General features: G+C 45.5%; 1 protein-coding gene across 1 annotated transcript in view; it reads right to left on the reverse strand.

Moving 5' to 3' along the window:
- stoml2 (stomatin (EPB72)-like 2) overlaps positions 1 to 18231 on the reverse strand; it is a 71117-nt gene that overhangs the window by 16131 nt on the left and 36755 nt on the right. The window contains exon 5 of the mRNA XM_068032723.1: positions 5417 to 5518. Coding sequence (XP_067888824.1) covers positions 5417 to 5518 — 102 coding nt within the window. The remainder of the gene's footprint in view (positions 1 to 5416; positions 5519 to 18231) is intronic.

Raw genomic sequence — 18231 nt, forward strand, 5'->3', positions numbered from 1 at the left:
AGAGACAGGATTTATGATTATTTGGAAAAGCATAGTTTGATTAGAGATAATCAGCATGGCTGTCTGAGGGACAGGTCATGCCTCACAAGCCTTATTGAATTCTTTGAAGATGTGACAAAACACATTGATGAAGGAAGGAAGAGCAGTGGATGTGGTGTATATGGATTTTAGCGAGGCGTTTGATAAGGTTCCCTAAGGTAGGCTCATTCAGAAAGTAAGGAGGCATGGGATACAGGGAAATTCTGGCTGTCTGGATACAGAATTGGCTGGCCCATAGAAGACAGAGGGTGGTAGTAGATGGAAAGTATTCAGCCTGGAGCTCGGTGACCAGTGGTGTTCCGCAGGGATCTGTTCTGGGACCTCTGCTCTTTGTGATTTTTATAAATGACTTGGATGAAGAAGTGGAAGGCTGGGTTAGTAAGTTTACCGATGACACAAAGGTTGCTGGAGTTGTGGATAGTGTGGAGGGCTGTTGTAGGTTGCAACGGGACATTGACAGGATGCAGAGCTGGGCTGAGAAGTGGCAGATGGAATTCAACCTGGAAAAGTGTGAAGTGATTCATTTTGGAAAGTCGAATTTGAATGTAGAATACAGGCTTAAAGACAGGATTCTTGGCAGTGTGGAGGAACAGAGGGATCTTGGGGTCCACGTCCATAGATTCCTCAAAGTTGCCACCCAAGTTGATAGGGTTGTTAAGAAGGCGTATGGAGTGTTGGCTTTCATCAACAGGGGGATTGAGTTTAAGAGCCGCGAGGTTATGCTGCAGCTCTATAAAGCCCTGGTTAGACCACACTTGGAATATTGTGTTCAGTTCTGGTCGCCTCATTATAGGAAGGATGTGGAAGCTTTAGAGAGGGTGCAGAGGAGGTTTACCAGGATGCTGCCTGGATTGGAGGGCATGTCTTATGAAGAAAGGTTGAGGGAGCTAGGGCTTTTCTCATTGGAGCAAAGAAGGATGAGAGGTGACTTGATAGAGGTGTACAAGAAGATGAGAGGCATAGATAGAGTGGATCGCCAGAGACTTTTTCCCAGGGTGGAAAGGGCTATCACCAGGGGGCATAATTTTTAGGTGATTGGAGGAAGGTTTCGGGGAGATGTCAGAGGTAGGTTCTTTACACAGAGAGTGGTGGGTGCGTGGAATGCACTGCCAGCAGTGGTAGTAGAAGCAGATACATTAGGGACATTTAAGCGACTCTTGGATAGGTACATGGATGATAGTAGAATGATGGGTATGTAGGTAGTTTGATCTTAGAGTAGGTTAAAGGGTCGGCAAAACATCGTGGGCCGAAGGGCCTGTACTGTGCTGTACTGTTCTATGTTCTAAATGCATTTCCTTAACCTATAGCCTTAGGATGGTCAATACAACATATATTTGAGGACCAGGATTAGAAAAGGGAAGCTGCTCAGACAATTTATATCTAACTGTGCAATTTTTAAAAAATATTATTCGTTCATGATATGTGGCTGTCACTGGCTAGGTCAGCATTTGTTGCCCATCCCTATTTGCCCTTCAGAAGATGGCGGTGAGCTGCTTTCTTGAACCACTGCAGTCCATATCAGGTAGGTACACCAACAGTGCTTTTAGGAAGGGAGTTCCGGGATTTTGATCCAGCAACAGTGAAGGAACGGCGATATAGTTCCAAGTCAGGATGGTGTGTGGCTTGGAGGGGAACTTGCAGGTGGTGGTGTTCCCATGCATCTGTTGCCCTTGTCCTTCTAGGTGGGAGAAGTTGCAGGTTTTAAAGGCGCTGTGTAAGGAGCCTTGGTGAGTTGCTGCAGTACAGTAAGTGACAAACATCTAGATTTGATTGGGCAGAGAGGCAGTGGAACAAGATTGTGTAGAAAAATGAATGGAAGGTTTAGAATTATATTAGAGGGAGAGTTTAAAAAATTTTTTTTCATGCGATTTAAGCGTTGCTGGCAAGATCAGCAATTATTTCCCATCCCAAATTGCGCTTGAGAGATGCATTAGTGGTTTGCACTGGACAGTACGTACAGCAAGCAAATAGTAACACTCCAACTCCTTTGCAACAAAGGCTAAGAGTAAGGAAGTATAAGGTTAATGAGGTCTTTCTGCAATTATATGGAGCTTTGCTGAGGCTACATATGGTGGAGCACTGTGTCTCCTAAAAGATATCCTTGCCTTAGAAGAGGTGCAGCGAAGGCTCCACTAGATTGATTCCAGGGATAAGAGGACTGTCCTTTGAAGAGAAATTAAGTAGACTAGGTCTACTAGGGCGGTACAGTGGCGCAGTGGTTAGCACCGCAGCCTCACAGCTCCAGAGACCCGGGTTCGATTCCGGGTACTGCCTGTGTGGAGTTTGCAAGTTCTCCCTGTGTCTGCGTGGGTTTTCTCCGGGTGCTCCTGTTTCCTCCCACAAGCCAAAGGACTTGCAGGTTGATAGGTAAATTGGCCATTATAAATTGTCACTCGTATAGGTAGGTGGTAGGGAAATATAGGGACAGGTGGGGATGTTTGGTAGGAATATGGGATTAGTGTAGGATTAGTATAAATGGGTGGTTGATGTTCGGCACAGACTCGGTGGGCCGAAGGTCCTGTTTCAGTGCTGTATCTCTAATCTAATCTAATCTAATCTAATCTAATCTACTTTCTCTGGAGTTTAGAAGAATGGGAAGTTATCTCATTTAAACATATACAATTCTTAGAGGGCTTGACAGGGTCAATGCTGAGAGGCCGTTTCCCCTAGCTGGAGGATCTAGAACTAGGGGTCACAGTCTCAGGATAAGGGACCAACCATTTTGGACTGAGATGGAAAAATTTCTTCACTCCAGAGGGTTATAAATCTTTGGAATTCTTCACCCCAGAAGGCTGTGGATGCTTAGTTGATAAGTATGTTCAAGCCTGGGATCGACAGATTTTGGCCACTAAGGGAATCAAGGAATCTGGATATAGGACAGGAAAGTGGAGTTGATGTAGAAGTTCAGACAGAATGGCGGAGCAGGCTCAAGGAGCCTGATGGCCTGCTCCTATTTCTATATTCTTATGCACCAATGGGCGAACGGACCGTTCCTGGCCCTGAAATTTTCTGCATTGCGAGTGGAGATGTGTTTTGTCTTTGGAAACAATTTTTTGATCTCCTTTTTCTTGGACAGCTTGTGGGCACCACCCTACTATTTATGAAATCTGCAAAGCTCAACTGCACAAGCACAAACAGGTGCTCCCCTCTCAGAGGATGCTGCTCACATTTTAGGGAAAGGAAGGTCCATTCAAACTAAAATTGGTTTATCAAAAGTAATGCTAAAATCAGAATAGTGAAATCAGGTTCAAGTAAGGCACACATAAAACAAGACAGACGAAACATCTACAAAAAATGCTCAGGTAGAGAATTATTTAAATTCCTCCACATATGTAGCCTTCCTAAAATTACAACAGAGCAAACCAAACATTAAAGATAAAAATTTAATCTTTCGGGAGTTCACCAGTAAAGTCTTAAGATCCAGGAATATACAAAAGGACAAGAAAAGAACTAGACAGTCCATCAAGCCCAGGGGTGTCCAACCTTTTCGCGTGGGGGGCCACATTTTATTTTCTACATAGGGGCTAGTAAGCATATTTCGGAAAGATAAAGGTATTAGAAATTTATTTTACTATCAAAAGAACAAAAAAGGGCCTTTGTGAACAAGCTTTAAATAAGACGACTAATTTATTAACTTACTTTCTCGTCACTATGTTGAACACTCACTAAGTGAGACACCTGGCATTGTTTTTGCGTGCACAAGCAGTCAATGTCTGCCCGCACACTTGATGTAGCAATGTGAGTATTCCGGATAGATGACCACCTGTCAGGAGTGATCTTGATTGCTTTCTCTCCTCTGGCACTCTGTCTGTGGGCGTGTGTCTCTCTCCCTGTCTGTGTGTGTCTCTCTCCCTGTCAGTGCGTGTGCGTCTCTCTCTCTGTCTCCTTCTCTCTTTTTGTGTGTCCCTCTCTCAATGTGTCTCTTTCTCTCCCTCCTCTGCCTGGGGCCCAAATCCCAGTCTCTCTCTCTGTCTGTCTCAGTCTGTGTCGCTACGTGCCTTTCTCTCTCACTCTCCCCCCCTCTGTGACCCCAGCCCGCTCCTGGGCTCACAGGCAGAACTAGTACTGGTCCTGGGCCCGAGCTCAAGGCTTGGGAGGCCACACTGAAAATGCAGTTTGGGCAGGAAGTGCTGGGAGACACAGAACTCAGCCCGGGCGCCACCATCATAGTACAGGAGTCAGAACATGAGATACTGAAGAGTGTCCGTCATCTCGGTAAAGGAGGATATGCGCAGTGAGGCATCTCTGCCACGTCAGAAAGGGAGCTGCAGCCATTGTCGGTCACAGAAAGTGTTGCCGGGCCAAAAGAAGCCATTGGCAGATTTCCAACATCCAGGTTTTGGAAATTCATTTGGCGGAAATTTCTCATCTTTGATGGGCCGGATGGAAACCTTTGGTGGGCCGGATTCTGGCTCATGGGCCATATGTTGGACAACTCTGATCAAGCCCATTCCATCCCAACAAGGTGAAGGCTGCACACATCATCAATACACACCCTGATAAATACAAATGAAGAGGAAAAAAAACTGTAGGCCAGTTCAGGACAAAACTCTGGGGATCAGGAAGAAGTTTCCCAAAGACCAGATGCTTGACTGGACCAGGCATATTAATGTGGCTACGAGCTGGGTAGAGACTGGGTATCCCATGATGAATGCTGCACCTTCTGACCTCTTAAATCCTCTTTACCATCTACAAGTCTCAAATCAGGAGTGTGATGGAATACTCACCACTCACCTGGAGGGTGCAGCTGTAATATGACTAAAGGAGCTCAACAACAATCACAACAGGGTAGCTACTTGATTAATGCACTTGTCACCACTCAATATCCACTCTCTCCTTTGCTAGTGCACTTTGGCTTCAGTACATACGCTCTACATGATGCAACTCACCAAGGTTATCCTGACAGACAACACCTCCCTCCCCTTTGACTCTCACCAAGAATGACAAGAGCACCAATGTTGTTAGTAAACAATTAATTTCAACTTCCCCTCCAAGCCACACATCAATCTGACTTGGACATATATCATGATTTTCACCTTTTTTGGGTTAATATCTTAAAATTCCCTACCAAACACCTCACGGAAATGGATTTTTTCATCCAGTGTTCCAAGTGATGGGACTTCACCCAACTTTTTAGAAGCAAATACTTTAATAGTAACAATGAACTATCTAAAACTGCAAACATATAACCTTAAAATCAACCTTCAGATCTCATGTTCTGATGAAAAGTTAACTGTTTCTCGGTCCATGGACGCCATCAGATCTGCTGAGAATGTCCAGTATTTTCTATTTTTATTTCAGATTTCTAGCATCTGCAGTATTTTGCTTTTGTAACCTTAAAAAAGCATTGGAGGCAGTGAATTATAAGTTACTTTACCCTAAAAACACTGTCCAATGTGAGTTTCCCAAGTTCAGATCTCATGGTTGTTTGGGCCAGCTGAGTAACTGCATACTCTGGATCTTCAACCCCATAACTTGCCTGAAAGAGGAAGAGAAAAAAAAAATTAAATATTCTTTCAGTTGCATCAATCCATTACTACCTATTAACTAAAAAATAGCGGAGTTGATATTAACCCCCCCAACACACACACACATATAACAGACAGAAGAGAATTAAAAATCGCGAAACACGACTGCAACCCATGCCTTTTTACAGGTTAAGAGGCGTGCCTGTTCCCCAGCTTGGAGTGGCAGGTCACTATTATTAATTATAATATTTAAATCAGGCTCCCACTGTGCAATTACAAAACTGATCTGAATTTAATGGTTGCAGGCTGGGTTTCCTTGGACTGAGGAAACCCGACAGCTGAATGGAAACTTAAGCTGCTGGCTCCAGAACATATGCTTTTTAGAGCTCCCCACAGCTCTTCAAGCCAACCTTCTGCTGATTGTGCCCTTTCCTCGCCGGTGTGATCTGCTAATACCACCCTTCAATCTGTGATCTTTCCCTCCTTCCCAATCCAACCCACCCCCTTTTTAACCTGTGATCGTTCGCTCCTTTGCTCCCGATTGTCAGGTCAACACTGCACCACCACCCCGCCCCACCCCCACCAACTTTAAAACTTTAATCCATGTCCCTTCCCTCCCGATTGCCAGTATGGCCCCCAATTCAACTCTCAATCTTTCCCTCCTGATTGATGGTCCAACTCCCCCACCCTCCGCTGCACCCCGCCTCCTCCTCCTCCCCCCCATTCAATCCAGTATCTTTTCCAATTGCCAAGGTCTGTCCCCTACAGTCTCTGGTTCCAATTATCTGCCATTGGTTTTCTCACTCGGCAGCCAGCCTGCCAGCCAATCTGGCCAGCTGCAGGCTGGAAAGAGACTTTTAAAAAAAGTGACAATGAGGTCCTGTCATTAAATTTGGCAGGATTTCTGCACCTCAGGATTTCCAGGTTTTCCCACAACTGCCTTGCCCTACACCCTCCCTGCCTTTTAGTAAATATCGAGGACAATGCTTTTTTAAATAGGAGACAGGGACCAAAACTTAAGACTGCATTCAATCCAACATTTTAAAATATTTAAAGCACTTTAGATAACCTCCTTTTAAAAAAAAAAGTTACTTTCTCATTTCGTGAAATCGCCCACACCTTTTTAAGGCAAATCAATTTGTTCCCAAGTTTAAAACCTTATGTTCGAATATAATTTGTCAGAAGCCCCCTTTTTTTTTGCAAATTTGCTGAAAAAACAATATTAAATTTGGTAACTACAACATAATCACGCATATAGCAATGTTTCCATAAGGAAACCACTAGTCTATGTATTTAAGATCCAATTAAACTTTTAAACCTTTCAAATCAATGTTTTGGGCCATATCAACAGTTTTCAGTTTGCTCCAGTTTCAAAAAGGGACCAACAGTCTGAAGAGGTGGAAATTCTTCGAAGTCTAGTGAAAAAAGTTAAAACCTGGGAAAAGGTATTAATGTAATTAAAATATTGCATATACACAAAGTGATTTCCAAATCAGTGACCCATCCCTCCCAGGTTTTCAGCAGGGCCTGGAAACAGTAAAAAGGATGGATTACTAACAAAATTAAAATGAAGTCCTAGCAGTGGTTCTTTTCTACTTGTCACTACCTAGGCAACATCAGAATGCTCTTTAGAAAATTGCAGGTGGCATCCAGCATCATGACAGATGAGAAAGGCCATTTCGCCCATCATAGTTCAGCCATCCATAAAATTCCGAAAGCTCCCATTACAAAATCAAATATTTTTAAAATGAATCTAGGGTATTTGCCTCCATAAATCTATATCTAGGCTATCCTGTTCTATGTGGGAATAGAGGTGTGCAAAGGAAACCCGACCCAAGTCGGAATGCTGGACCTGGAAGCCCGAACCGAGCCCGACACATGCAGTCGGATCTCATCGGGGTCATGTAAAGGCCTGCCACCTGACCCGACTCCGATGTATCCTGACGACCAGCACTGCTGGGTGTCTTTAGGAGTGAAGAAGTAAGCTCTGTGGCAAGCAATAAACAGTCTCCACCAAAGCATCCTAGTCTCAGTGTCTTCTTCACAAACAGGCATGGAAGCTTCTCGGACAAGAAGTTCCTTAGAATACGTGACTTGAGTCACAGGAGATAGAGGTCACATGCGGACACCAATAACTGGAATAAAACAGACGGGACTATCCCAGATAGGTGCTCTGACAAATGTTGGCAGGACCACCGAGGGATAAAAGGAGAGCCAGTGATAACCAGCACGATGAAGGGAAAGCAGACAGGTTTTGTGACCGCACTGAGTGGGAGCACAGAGCGAAGACCATGAGGAGTGAGTGCTAACTTGGGAATTTGGTGCACGTGGGATATGGCTGGTAAGTATTTTTTCTCAAGCTACAAGGCTGAAAGCGAAGACAAAAACACCGTGTCCTGAGAACTCCTCTACGCTGATGATACTGCGCTAGTCGCTGACACAGAAACTCAGCTACAAAGACTCATGGACAGTCTCTCCATGCCTTATTCTCCTTGATAAGAAGTGTCAAAAAAACTGTGGTCATGGGCAAGCTGTTGCATCTCCGCCCCGATCAGACTAAGTAACACCCCACTGGAAGTGGTTAGCAAATTCTGCTACCTTGGGTCCACGGTGGCAGACAATCTGTCCCTTGATGCAGAGCTCGATACCCATGTAGGGAAAGCAGCTACCACCTTTCGCCGACTCATGAAACACACATGGGACAACACCAAGCTGACCCTTAGGACCAAGCTCATAGTTTATAGGACCTGTGTTCTCAGCAGCTTACTGTATGGTTGTGAAACATGGGTAACTTACAGCTACCAGGAAAAGTAGTTCAATAATTTCCATCTTCACTGTCTGTGGTGCATTATAGGTATATCCTGGCAGGACAAAATCACAAATACGGCAGTCCTCAAAAGCAGAGCCCCCAAGTGGGTTGGCACTAATTAAACAGAGGCAGCTTCAGTGGATCGAACAGGTCCGCAGGATGGAAGATGGTCGCATACCCGAGGACCTTCTGTATGTTCTGGTAACCGGGGCCAGATGACCAGTGGGGCGCCTAAAGCTTTGCTTCAAGGATGCTTGCAAGCGTGACATGAAGGCCCGAAATGTTGACCATCACACTTGGGAGTCACTAGCTGGTGAAAGAGGGAAATGGCAACACATCCTGTGGACTGGTGTGTACTACCACGATGACCAGTTGCTACAGCAACTTGGCAACAGGCACCAATGTCAAAAACAACAACTCACAACGTCACTTGGCAGCTTCACGTGCAGCACTGTGGCCTTCACAGCCATCAAAGGTGCATCGAGAGAAGATAGCCCACCTAAATGGATTGTTTGCTGCGTTTCAGTCATCTTTCGTGGATGGTAGGATGTCAACCATAATTTGGATTAGCAGTCAGATTCTGACTTTGAACTTTAAAACTGCAAGCTAGTTAAAAAATGCCTGGTTTAACAGAAACTGTCTGGTAGTGGCATTTATGTCAATCAATTGAAACTGGTTTCCTGAATAGGTGTTAATTACTGTAGCAGGAAGCTGATTTACGAGTTGCAACTTGAGCATGAGTCACCAGCCCTCTATAAAAGCAGACAGGTTTTGCGATCGCACAGAGGGAGACGACGAGGAACGAGTGTGTTCCCCGAGAAGACTGACAAACTCATTTGACAGAACGCCTCATCGCCAGAACTTTCAAACAAGCATCAAGACGTAGCTTGGCTGGTGGTGAGAAGGGCCCTCCCCCATCAGATCCTTCCTGCATGTCCACAGTCTTACTGTCTCCACACGCTGCCCTCAAGGCGGCTGCAATGGGAAAGAGACCACCTCCTTCTGGAATGTGCCTTTGCAAAGCAAGTCTGGAAAGATATTCAGTGGTTTTTGTCAAGGTTCATCCCCAGCAGCTCCGTAATGCAGGACTCAGGGCACTACAAGCTGTTTCCAGGGACGCACACCAAGATAAACATCAACTGCTACTGCAGGTCCATCAACTCAGTAAAAGAGTCACTTTGGTCTGCCCATAACTTGCTGGTCTTCCAGTGCAAAGAGCTGTCCACAAAGAGCGTTTCAGACCAGCACATTCCAAGGTCCAGGACTTCATGCTGAGGGACATATTAAAGCTTGGGGCAGCCACTGCAAATGCTCAATGGGGAAAAGCCACTGTGTAAGGTCCTCCCATCATAGTATAACGAGGGACTGGAAACTGTGAGAAACCCCTCGGCCTGTGTGCAGCAGAGAATGTTTTTGGTATTAAATCCAAAGATAAAAGTTAAGGCAATAGAAAAATATATCACTGTGGATAAAGACAAGCTGAATGGGACAGGAAGAGACAGGAGAGCTTAACAGTAATAGTGCAGAGCGTAAGGTCCATGCAGGGAACAGTAGTAAAAAAACCAAAATTGAAGTCACTATACCTGATGGCGCGCAGGTCCACAATAAGATACATGAAGTAGTGGCACAAATGGAGATAAATAGTTTAGATCTAATTGCTATTACAGAGACATGGTTACAAGGTGACTAAGGTTGGGAAAAAATATTCCAGGGTACACAATATTTCAAAGACTGACAGGGTTGAACGGCAACGAACTTCAAAACATGCACGGTGCTTCATCCCCGGCGACGGCGCCCCGCACCATTGTTCTTAAAATTTAAATAAAATGTTATTGTCATTCTCCCACCCCCTCGCCCCACTGAGTACTCACTATATAAATTGCCCTATAACTCCCCAAAAAAAAAAATTTTTTGTGATCCCAAACTTGCCCCCCTGAACTTCATTACCTTTGACCCTCAACCCCTTTCCATCATCCCTACAACCAAAAGGAACAGTTTTCCCCGCTCCCCCACCCCACTGCCCTGAAAAATTCACTCCTCCCCCCTCCCCACCAGTGTCACACCTCGGATCTCTGAACAGAGATGATTGGTTCGGTGAGTCTGTTGGAGATAGCATAGCGATGCGCATGATGTCCTCCAATGGAGTTTCTGATTGTAGCCGGAGTATGCAAGGGTGGTCAGTCAACAAGCAGGAGTTGAAAGCTTTCTAGCTGGAATAGAGAGCGAAAGCGCGAGAGAAAGAGAGAGCGAGGGAGAGAGAGGGAAAGAGTGAGAGCGAGACCCCCACTTAGGGTCTGCTCATGTCAGAGTCCAGTTGCTTCTCCTCTGCTGCAGAGAAAAACACCAGCTAACATAGGAGCCCATTGTCATTTGTATTTAGAAGTCTGTCGATCTCTGCTTTAAACATACTCGATGACTGAGGGTCCACAGCCCTCTGGGATAGAGAATTCCAAAGATTCAAAACCCTCTGAGTAAAGAGATTTCTCCTCACCTCTGTCCTAAGTGGTTTCTCCCTTATTTTGAAATTGTGTCCCCTGGTTCTAGACTCCCCAACCAGGGGAAACATCGCAGCTGCATCTACCCTGTCTATCCCTTTAAGTACTTTGTAGGTTTCAATGAGATCACCTCTCATTCTTCGAAACTCTAAAGAATACTACAAATGTTGGTCCCTTAGAAGCAGAAACAGGAGTAATTTTAATGGGGAATGAGGAAATGGCAGAGAAATTGAACAAATTATTTGTACCTGTCTTCACAGTAAAAGACACAAGTTACATACCAGAAATGGAGGGTACCCTGGGGGCCAATAAGAATGAGGAAATTAAGGTAATTAATTTCAGCAAAGAAAAAGCGTTGGAGAAACTCATGGGACTAAAATTTAGATCGAATAGTTTGGATGGGGTAGTGTTTGTGCAGTATGTCCAGGAAGCTTTTCTGACTCAGTATGTAGACTGCCCGACCAGAGGGGAGGCAATATTGGATTTGGTACTAGGTAATGAACCAGGGCAAGTGATAGAGCTGTTGGTGGGCGAGCACTTTGGAGATAGTGATCACAATTCTGTAGCATTCACTGTGGTAATGGAGAGGGATAGGTATGTGCAACAGGGCAAGGTTTACAATTGGGGGAAGGGTAGATATGATGCTGTCAGGCAGGAACTGAGGAGCATAAGTTGGGAGCATATGCTGGCAGGGAAGGGCACGGTCGAAATGTGGAACTTTTTCAAGGAGCAGATAGTAGGGGCCATTGATAAGCATGTCCCTGTCAGACAGGGAAGGGATGGTCATGTGAGGGAACCGTGGTTGACAAGAGAGGTTGAGAGTCTTGTTAGGAAGAAGAAGGATGCGTATATAAAGTTGAGGAAAAAGGGCACAGGCATAGCTCTGGAGGGATACAAGATGGCCAGGAAGGATCTGAAGAAAGGGATTAGGAGAGCTAAGAGAGGGCATGAAAAATGCTTGGCGGGTAGGATAAAAGAAAACCCCAAGGCCTTTTACGCGTATGTCAGAAATATGAGGATGACTAAGGGGACCGTAGGTCCGGTCAAGGACAATAGCGGGAGACTGTGTGTTGAGCCGGAAGAGATAAGTGAGGTTTTGAATGAGTACTTCTCTTCGGTATTTACGAATGAGAAGGGGTGTATTACTGAAGAGGACGGTGGGAAGCAGACTGGTAAGCTCGAGGAAGTGCTCGTTAGGAGGGAAGATGTGTTGGGGTTTTTGAATAACTTGAAGATAGACAAGTCTCCCGGGCCTGACGGGGTATATCCAAGGATGTTATGGGAAGCAAGGGATGAAATTGCAGAGCCGCTGGCAATGATCTTTTCATCTTCTCTGCTGACGGGGGTGGTACCAGGTGATTGGAGGGTGGCAAATGTTGTGCCCCTGTTCAAGAAAGGGAATAGGAACAACCCTGGGAATTACAGGCCAGTTAGTCTTACTTCGGTGGTAGGCAAGTTGATGGAAAAGGTGCTGAGGGATAGGATTTCTGAGCATCTGGAAAGACACTGCTTGATTCGGGACAGTCAGCACGGTTTTGTGAGGGGTAGGTCTTGCCTCACAAGCCTGATTGAATTCTTTGAGCAGGTGACCAAGCAAGTGGATGAGGGTAAACCAGTGGATGTGGTGTACATGGATTTTAGTAAGGCATTTGATAAGGTCCCCCATGGTAGACTTATGGAGAAAGTCAGGAGGCATGGGATAGTGGGGAATGTGGCCAGTTGGATTAAGAATTGGCTAACTGATAGAAGGCAGAGAGTGGTCTTAGATGGTAAATACTCAGCCTGGAGCCCAGTTACCAGTGGCGTGCCGCAGGGATCAGTTCTGGGTCCTCTCCTGTTTGTGATTTTTATTAACGACTTGGATGAGGAAGTCGAAGGGTGGGTCAGTAAATTTGCAGATGATACAAAGGTTGGTGGAGTTGTGGATACCGAGGAGGGCTATTGTCGTCTGCAAAGGGACTTGGATAGGTTGCAGTGCTGGGCTGAAAAGTGGCAGATGGAGTTTAACCCTGAAAAGTGTGAGGTCGTCCATTTTGGAAGGACAAACATGAATGCAAAATACTGGGTTAACGGTAGGGTTCTTGGGCATGTGGAGGAGCAGAGAGACCTTGGGGTCTATGTGCATAGATCATTGAAAGTTGCAACTCAAGTGGATAGGGCTGTGAAGAAGGCATATGGGGTGTTAGCGTTCATTAGCAGAGGGATTGAATTTAAGAGCCGTGAGGTGATGATGCAGCTGTACAGGACCTTGGTAAGGCCTCATTTGGAGTACTGTGTGCAGTTCTGGTCGCCTCATTTTAGGAAGGATGTGGAAGCCTTGGAGAGGGTGCAGAGGAGATTTACCAGGATGTTGCCTGGAATGGAGAATAAGTCTTACGAGGAAAGGCTGAACATTCTAGGCCTCTTCTCATTAGAAAGGAGAAGGATGAGGGGTGACATGATAGAGGTTTATAAGATGATCAGGGGAATAGATAGGGTAGACAGTCAGAAACTTTTTCCCCGGGTGGAGCAAAGCGTTACAAGGGGTCATAAATTTAAGGTGAAGGGTGGGAGATATAAGGGGGATGTCAGGGGAAGGTTCTTTACCCAGAGAGTGGTCGAGGCATGGAATGCCTTGCCCGGGGAAGTTGTTGAGTCAGAAACTTTAGGGACTTTCAAAAGGCTTTTGGATAGGTATATGGATAAAGGAGAATGATGGGGTATAGATTAAATTGTCCTTGACAGAGGACAAAGGATCGGCACAACATTGTGGGCCGAAGGGCCTGTTCTGTGCTGTATGTTCTATGTTCTATGTTCTATATGTCCTAAAATCTGAAAAATCCCCAGGACCTGACGGCCTACATCCTAGAGTTCTAAAAGAGGTAGTTGCAGAGATAGTGGACGCGCTGGCTATGATTTTCCAAAATTCCCTAGATTCTGAAACGGTCCCAGCATATTGGAAGTTAGCAAATGTAACACCTCTCTTCAAGAAAGGAGGGAGAGAAAACAGGGAACTACAAGCCAGTTAGCCGATCAGTTGTCAGGAAAGTGCTAGAATCTATTACTAAAGAATTCTTAACAATGTACTTATGAAAGCATAGAATGATTAGAACAAGTCAAAATGGTTTTACAAAAGGGAAATGCTGTTTGACAAATTTATTAAGAGTTTTTTTGAGGATGTAACTAGTAGGGTAGATAAAGGGGAACCAGTAGATGTAGTCTACTTGGATTTCCAAAAGACATTCGATAAGGTGCCACACAAAAGGTTATTACACAAAATAAGGGCTCATGGAGTTGAGGGTGATATATTAGCATGGATAGAGGATTGGTTAATTGACAGGAGGCAGAGAGTAGGGATAAATGGGGCACTCTCAAGTTGGCAGGCTGTGACTAGTGGAGTGCCGCAAGGATCAGTGCCTAGGTCTCAGCTATTTATGATCAATAGTAATGACATAGACGAAGAGACAGAGAGTAATGTATCCAAGTTTGCTGACGATACAAAGCTAGGTGGGAATGCAAGCTGTGAGGAGGACACAAAGAGGCTGCAAAGAGATACAGACAGGTTAAGTTGGGCTACAAGGTGGCAGATGGAGTATAATGTTGGGAGTGTTAGGTTATTCACTTTGGTCGGAAGAATAGAAAAGTAAATTTTTTTTTAAAAAAAAAGGCTTAGAAGTTGCGAATAACAACAAGAAATGCTGGAAATACTCAGCAGGTCTGGCAGCATCTGTGGAGAGAGAAGCAGAGTTAACGTTTCAGGTCAGTGACCCTTCATCAGAACTGTTCTGTTGTGATGAAGGGTCACTGACCTGAAACGTTAACTCTGCTTCTCTCTCCACAGATGCTGCCAGACCTGAGTATTTCCAACATTTCTTGTTTTTATTTCAGATTTCCAGCATCTGCAGTATTTTGCTTTTATGAAAGTTGCAAATGTTGATATTCAGGAGAGACTTGGCGTACTTGTACAAGGAACATAAAAAGTTAGCAAGCAGGTACAACAAGCAATTAGGAAAGCATGTTGGCCTATATTGCAAGGGGATTGGAGTACAAGAATAAATAAGTCTTGCTACAACAGTGGCGCAGTGGTTAGCACCGCAACCTCACAGCTCCAGCGACCCGGGTTCAATTCTGGGTACTGTCTGTGTGGAGTTTGCAAGTTCTCCCTGTGTCTGCGTGGGTTTCCTCCGGGTGCTCCGGTTTCCTCCCACATGCCAAAGACTTGCAGGTTGATAGGTAAATTGGCCATTAGCAATTGCCCCTAGTATAGGTAGGTGGTAGGGAAATATAGGGACAGGTGGGGATGTGGTAGGAATATGGAATTAGTGTAGGATGAGTATAAATGGGTGGTTGATGGTCGGCACAGACTCGGTGGGCCGAAGGGCCTGTTTCAGTGCTGTATCTCTAAACTAAACTAAACTGTACGGGGCTTTGGTGACACTACACCTGGAATATTGCGTGCAATTTTGGTCTCCATATTTAAGGAAGGACATACTTGTATTTGAGGCAGTACAGTGAAGGCTCACTAGATTGGTCCCTGGGATGAGAGTGTTGTCCTATGATGAATAAATTGGGTCTATATTCTCTGGAGTTTAAAAGAATGAGAGGTGATCTCATTGAAACATTCAAGATTACTTGACAGGGTAGATTCTGAGATGTTGTTTCCCCTGGCTGGGGAATCTAGAACATGGTGGCACAGTCTCAGGATAAAGGGCCAATCATTCAGAACTGAGGTGAGGAGAAATTTCTTCACTCAATGGGTTGTGATTCATTGGAATTTTCCACCATTGAATATATTTAAGGGTGAGGGAGACAGATTTTTGGTCTCTCACTGATCAAGGGATATGGGGAATGGGCAGGAAAGTGGAGTTCAAGTCCAAGATCAGCCATAATCATATTGAATGGTGGGCAGGCTCAACAGGATATGTGGTCTACTCCTGCTCCTATTTTTTATGTACTTATGTAAGACTCAAGACAGGAGAAGGAGGATACAGAGGAAGACAGAAGAGAACAGAAGACTGAACAAAGACATAGGGTTGGATTTTATCTTAGGCAGACGGGAATTCGGTGGCAAACCCGCTTCTGCCTAGGTCGGAGATCTGTCTCACATTTTATGGGACCCCGGGATTTAACTGTCCCGAGGCAGGACTTCCACCCGCTTGAGGGAGGAGATCCCGCCTCAGTGAGCTGCCGGCCAATCAGCGGGAGCGGTGGCCACTGCTGGAACTGCAGCCCAGCCGACCAAATGGATCCAGGAGTGAAGGTAAGTTGGGCATGCTTCACCAGGCAGATAGGTCCTTCCATGGTGAGGCTGGAGTGGTAATTTGAGGGGAGGGGGGGGGGGGGTCTTGGGTCCGGGGGGGTGGGTTGGGAGGCGGGGCGGCCCTCAATCAGGCACCCTGTGCCTGACTGCTATGGCCCCCCCCCCCACCCCGGGCACGGTAAAATCGGCAGCTATCGCTGGGCGGCCTTTCATGTCCCCAGCACACCTGCTTGCCACGGCTTGCCACTTAAGGGCCTAGACTGGTCTAGGGCAGGCGGGCCGTTTCCTCCCCCCGCCCAACCGCCGTAAAGTTGACCGGAAGCGGGAGTGGGGCGGGTGGGCCATCGGAGCCTCCCGCTCAATTTTATGCTGCCCCCACGCTACCAACCGACCTGCTGGGGCGGCATTAAAACTCAGCCCATAGTGTGCTCCAACGTCCAGCTGCAACAAGGGAAGTGTATAGCTCGGGTTGTTCTGTAATTTGCTGCCTGAATGTACAATAGTGTAATACTTGGATTTGTCCCTTGTTTCCCGAAAAAGTAACGCATCTTGCCAACTGGTATAGTCACATCGAGTCCTGACCCCTACACACCCTATCACAGACCTCCCCTTTTGTTCTTCTTCCCTCCCATCCCCCCTTTCCACTTGCTCAAAACCTATTACATTTCTAACTTTCCCAGGCCTGATGAAAGGTCACAGACCTGAAACATTAACTCAATTTTTCTCTCCACAGATGCTGCCTGATCTGAGTATTTTCAGCATTTTCTGTTTTAGTTTCAGATTTCCAGCATCCGCAGTATTTTGTTTTTGTGTTGTTGTTGATTGGTTAAGTGATTGTTAAGAAGATGGAGTATAATGTGGGGAAAGTGTGAAATTATCCACTCTGGTGGTAAGACTGAAAAAGCATTTTTTTAAATAAATGAGACACTTCTTGTATATGAATCACAGAAAGTATACAGGGAGGTACAGCAAGTAATTTGGAAGGCAAATGGTATATTAAGCCTTTGTCACCTTCCAAACACTTGCCCATCTTTCCTGGAACTCCATGTTTGAATTCCCCAATCAGGTTTCTGCCCATGCCACAGTACTGAAATAGCTCTGAGTCACAAATTACATCCCATGTAACTATGACCAAAGGTGAATTCTCTCTCCTTGCCGTCTTGACCTGTCTGTGACCTTTGCCACAGTTGATCACACCATCCGACTTCAACGCCTCTCCACCGATATCCAGCTGAGTGAAACTGGTTCCATTCTTATCTATTCAGTCGTAGCCAGTGAATCACTCTCAAAGACTTCTCTTCCTGCTCCCACGCCATTACCTCTGGTGTCCCCCAGGATCTATCCTTGGCCTCGTCCTATTAATCATCTACATGCTGCCCCTCGGCGATATCATCCGAAAACAGAGCGTCAGTTTCCACAAGAATGCTGACAACGCCCAGCTCTACCTCACCACCACCTCTGTTGACCCCTCCACTGTCTCTAATTGTCAGACTGCTTGTTGATATCCAGGACTGGATGAGCAGATATTTCCTGCAACTAAGTACTGAGAAAACTGAAGCCACAGTCTTCTGTCCCTGCCATCAACTCCACTCCCTCACCACCAATTCCATGCCTCTCCCTGGCAACTACTTGAGGCTGAACCAGATTGTCTGCAACACAGGTGTCATATTCGACTCCAATAAGCTTCTGACCACATATCAGCACCATCACTAAGACCGCACATTTCCACCTCTGGATTATTCCAACGCATTCCTGGCCAGCCTCCCACATTCTACCCTTTATATGGTCAGGCAAGCCCCCCCACCTACCAAGAATGAGAAAAATGAATTTTGCCACATGAACATTGATTTCAAATTATTGTTGAAGAAAGAACTTGCTTTAAAAAAACAATTGGAGACTTTGGCTAGAGAGAGACATTAGCATATCAACAGACAAGTACTTCAAAAGGACAAAAGGGCTATTTCCCTGCTCCAATTTAATCCACAGTGGACTTTTGATGACCAGATGTTGAAGGTGGAAAGGCTAGCATTCCAGGTTAACTGCTAAGATGGCCAACTACACAAATAGACGTGGTCAAACTAATTTAATCACATGACTGGCTGACTGTTGGAGTTGTTTGAATTTTGAACTTGCCACAGATTGTCTGAAACTCCTGGACTGGAAAAGACCTCTCTCCTGTCT

The sequence above is a fragment of the Heterodontus francisci genome, chromosome 1 (genome assembly GCF_036365525.1).
Source record: "Heterodontus francisci isolate sHetFra1 chromosome 1, sHetFra1.hap1, whole genome shotgun sequence".
Lineage (NCBI taxonomy): Eukaryota > Metazoa > Chordata > Chondrichthyes > Heterodontiformes > Heterodontidae > Heterodontus > Heterodontus francisci.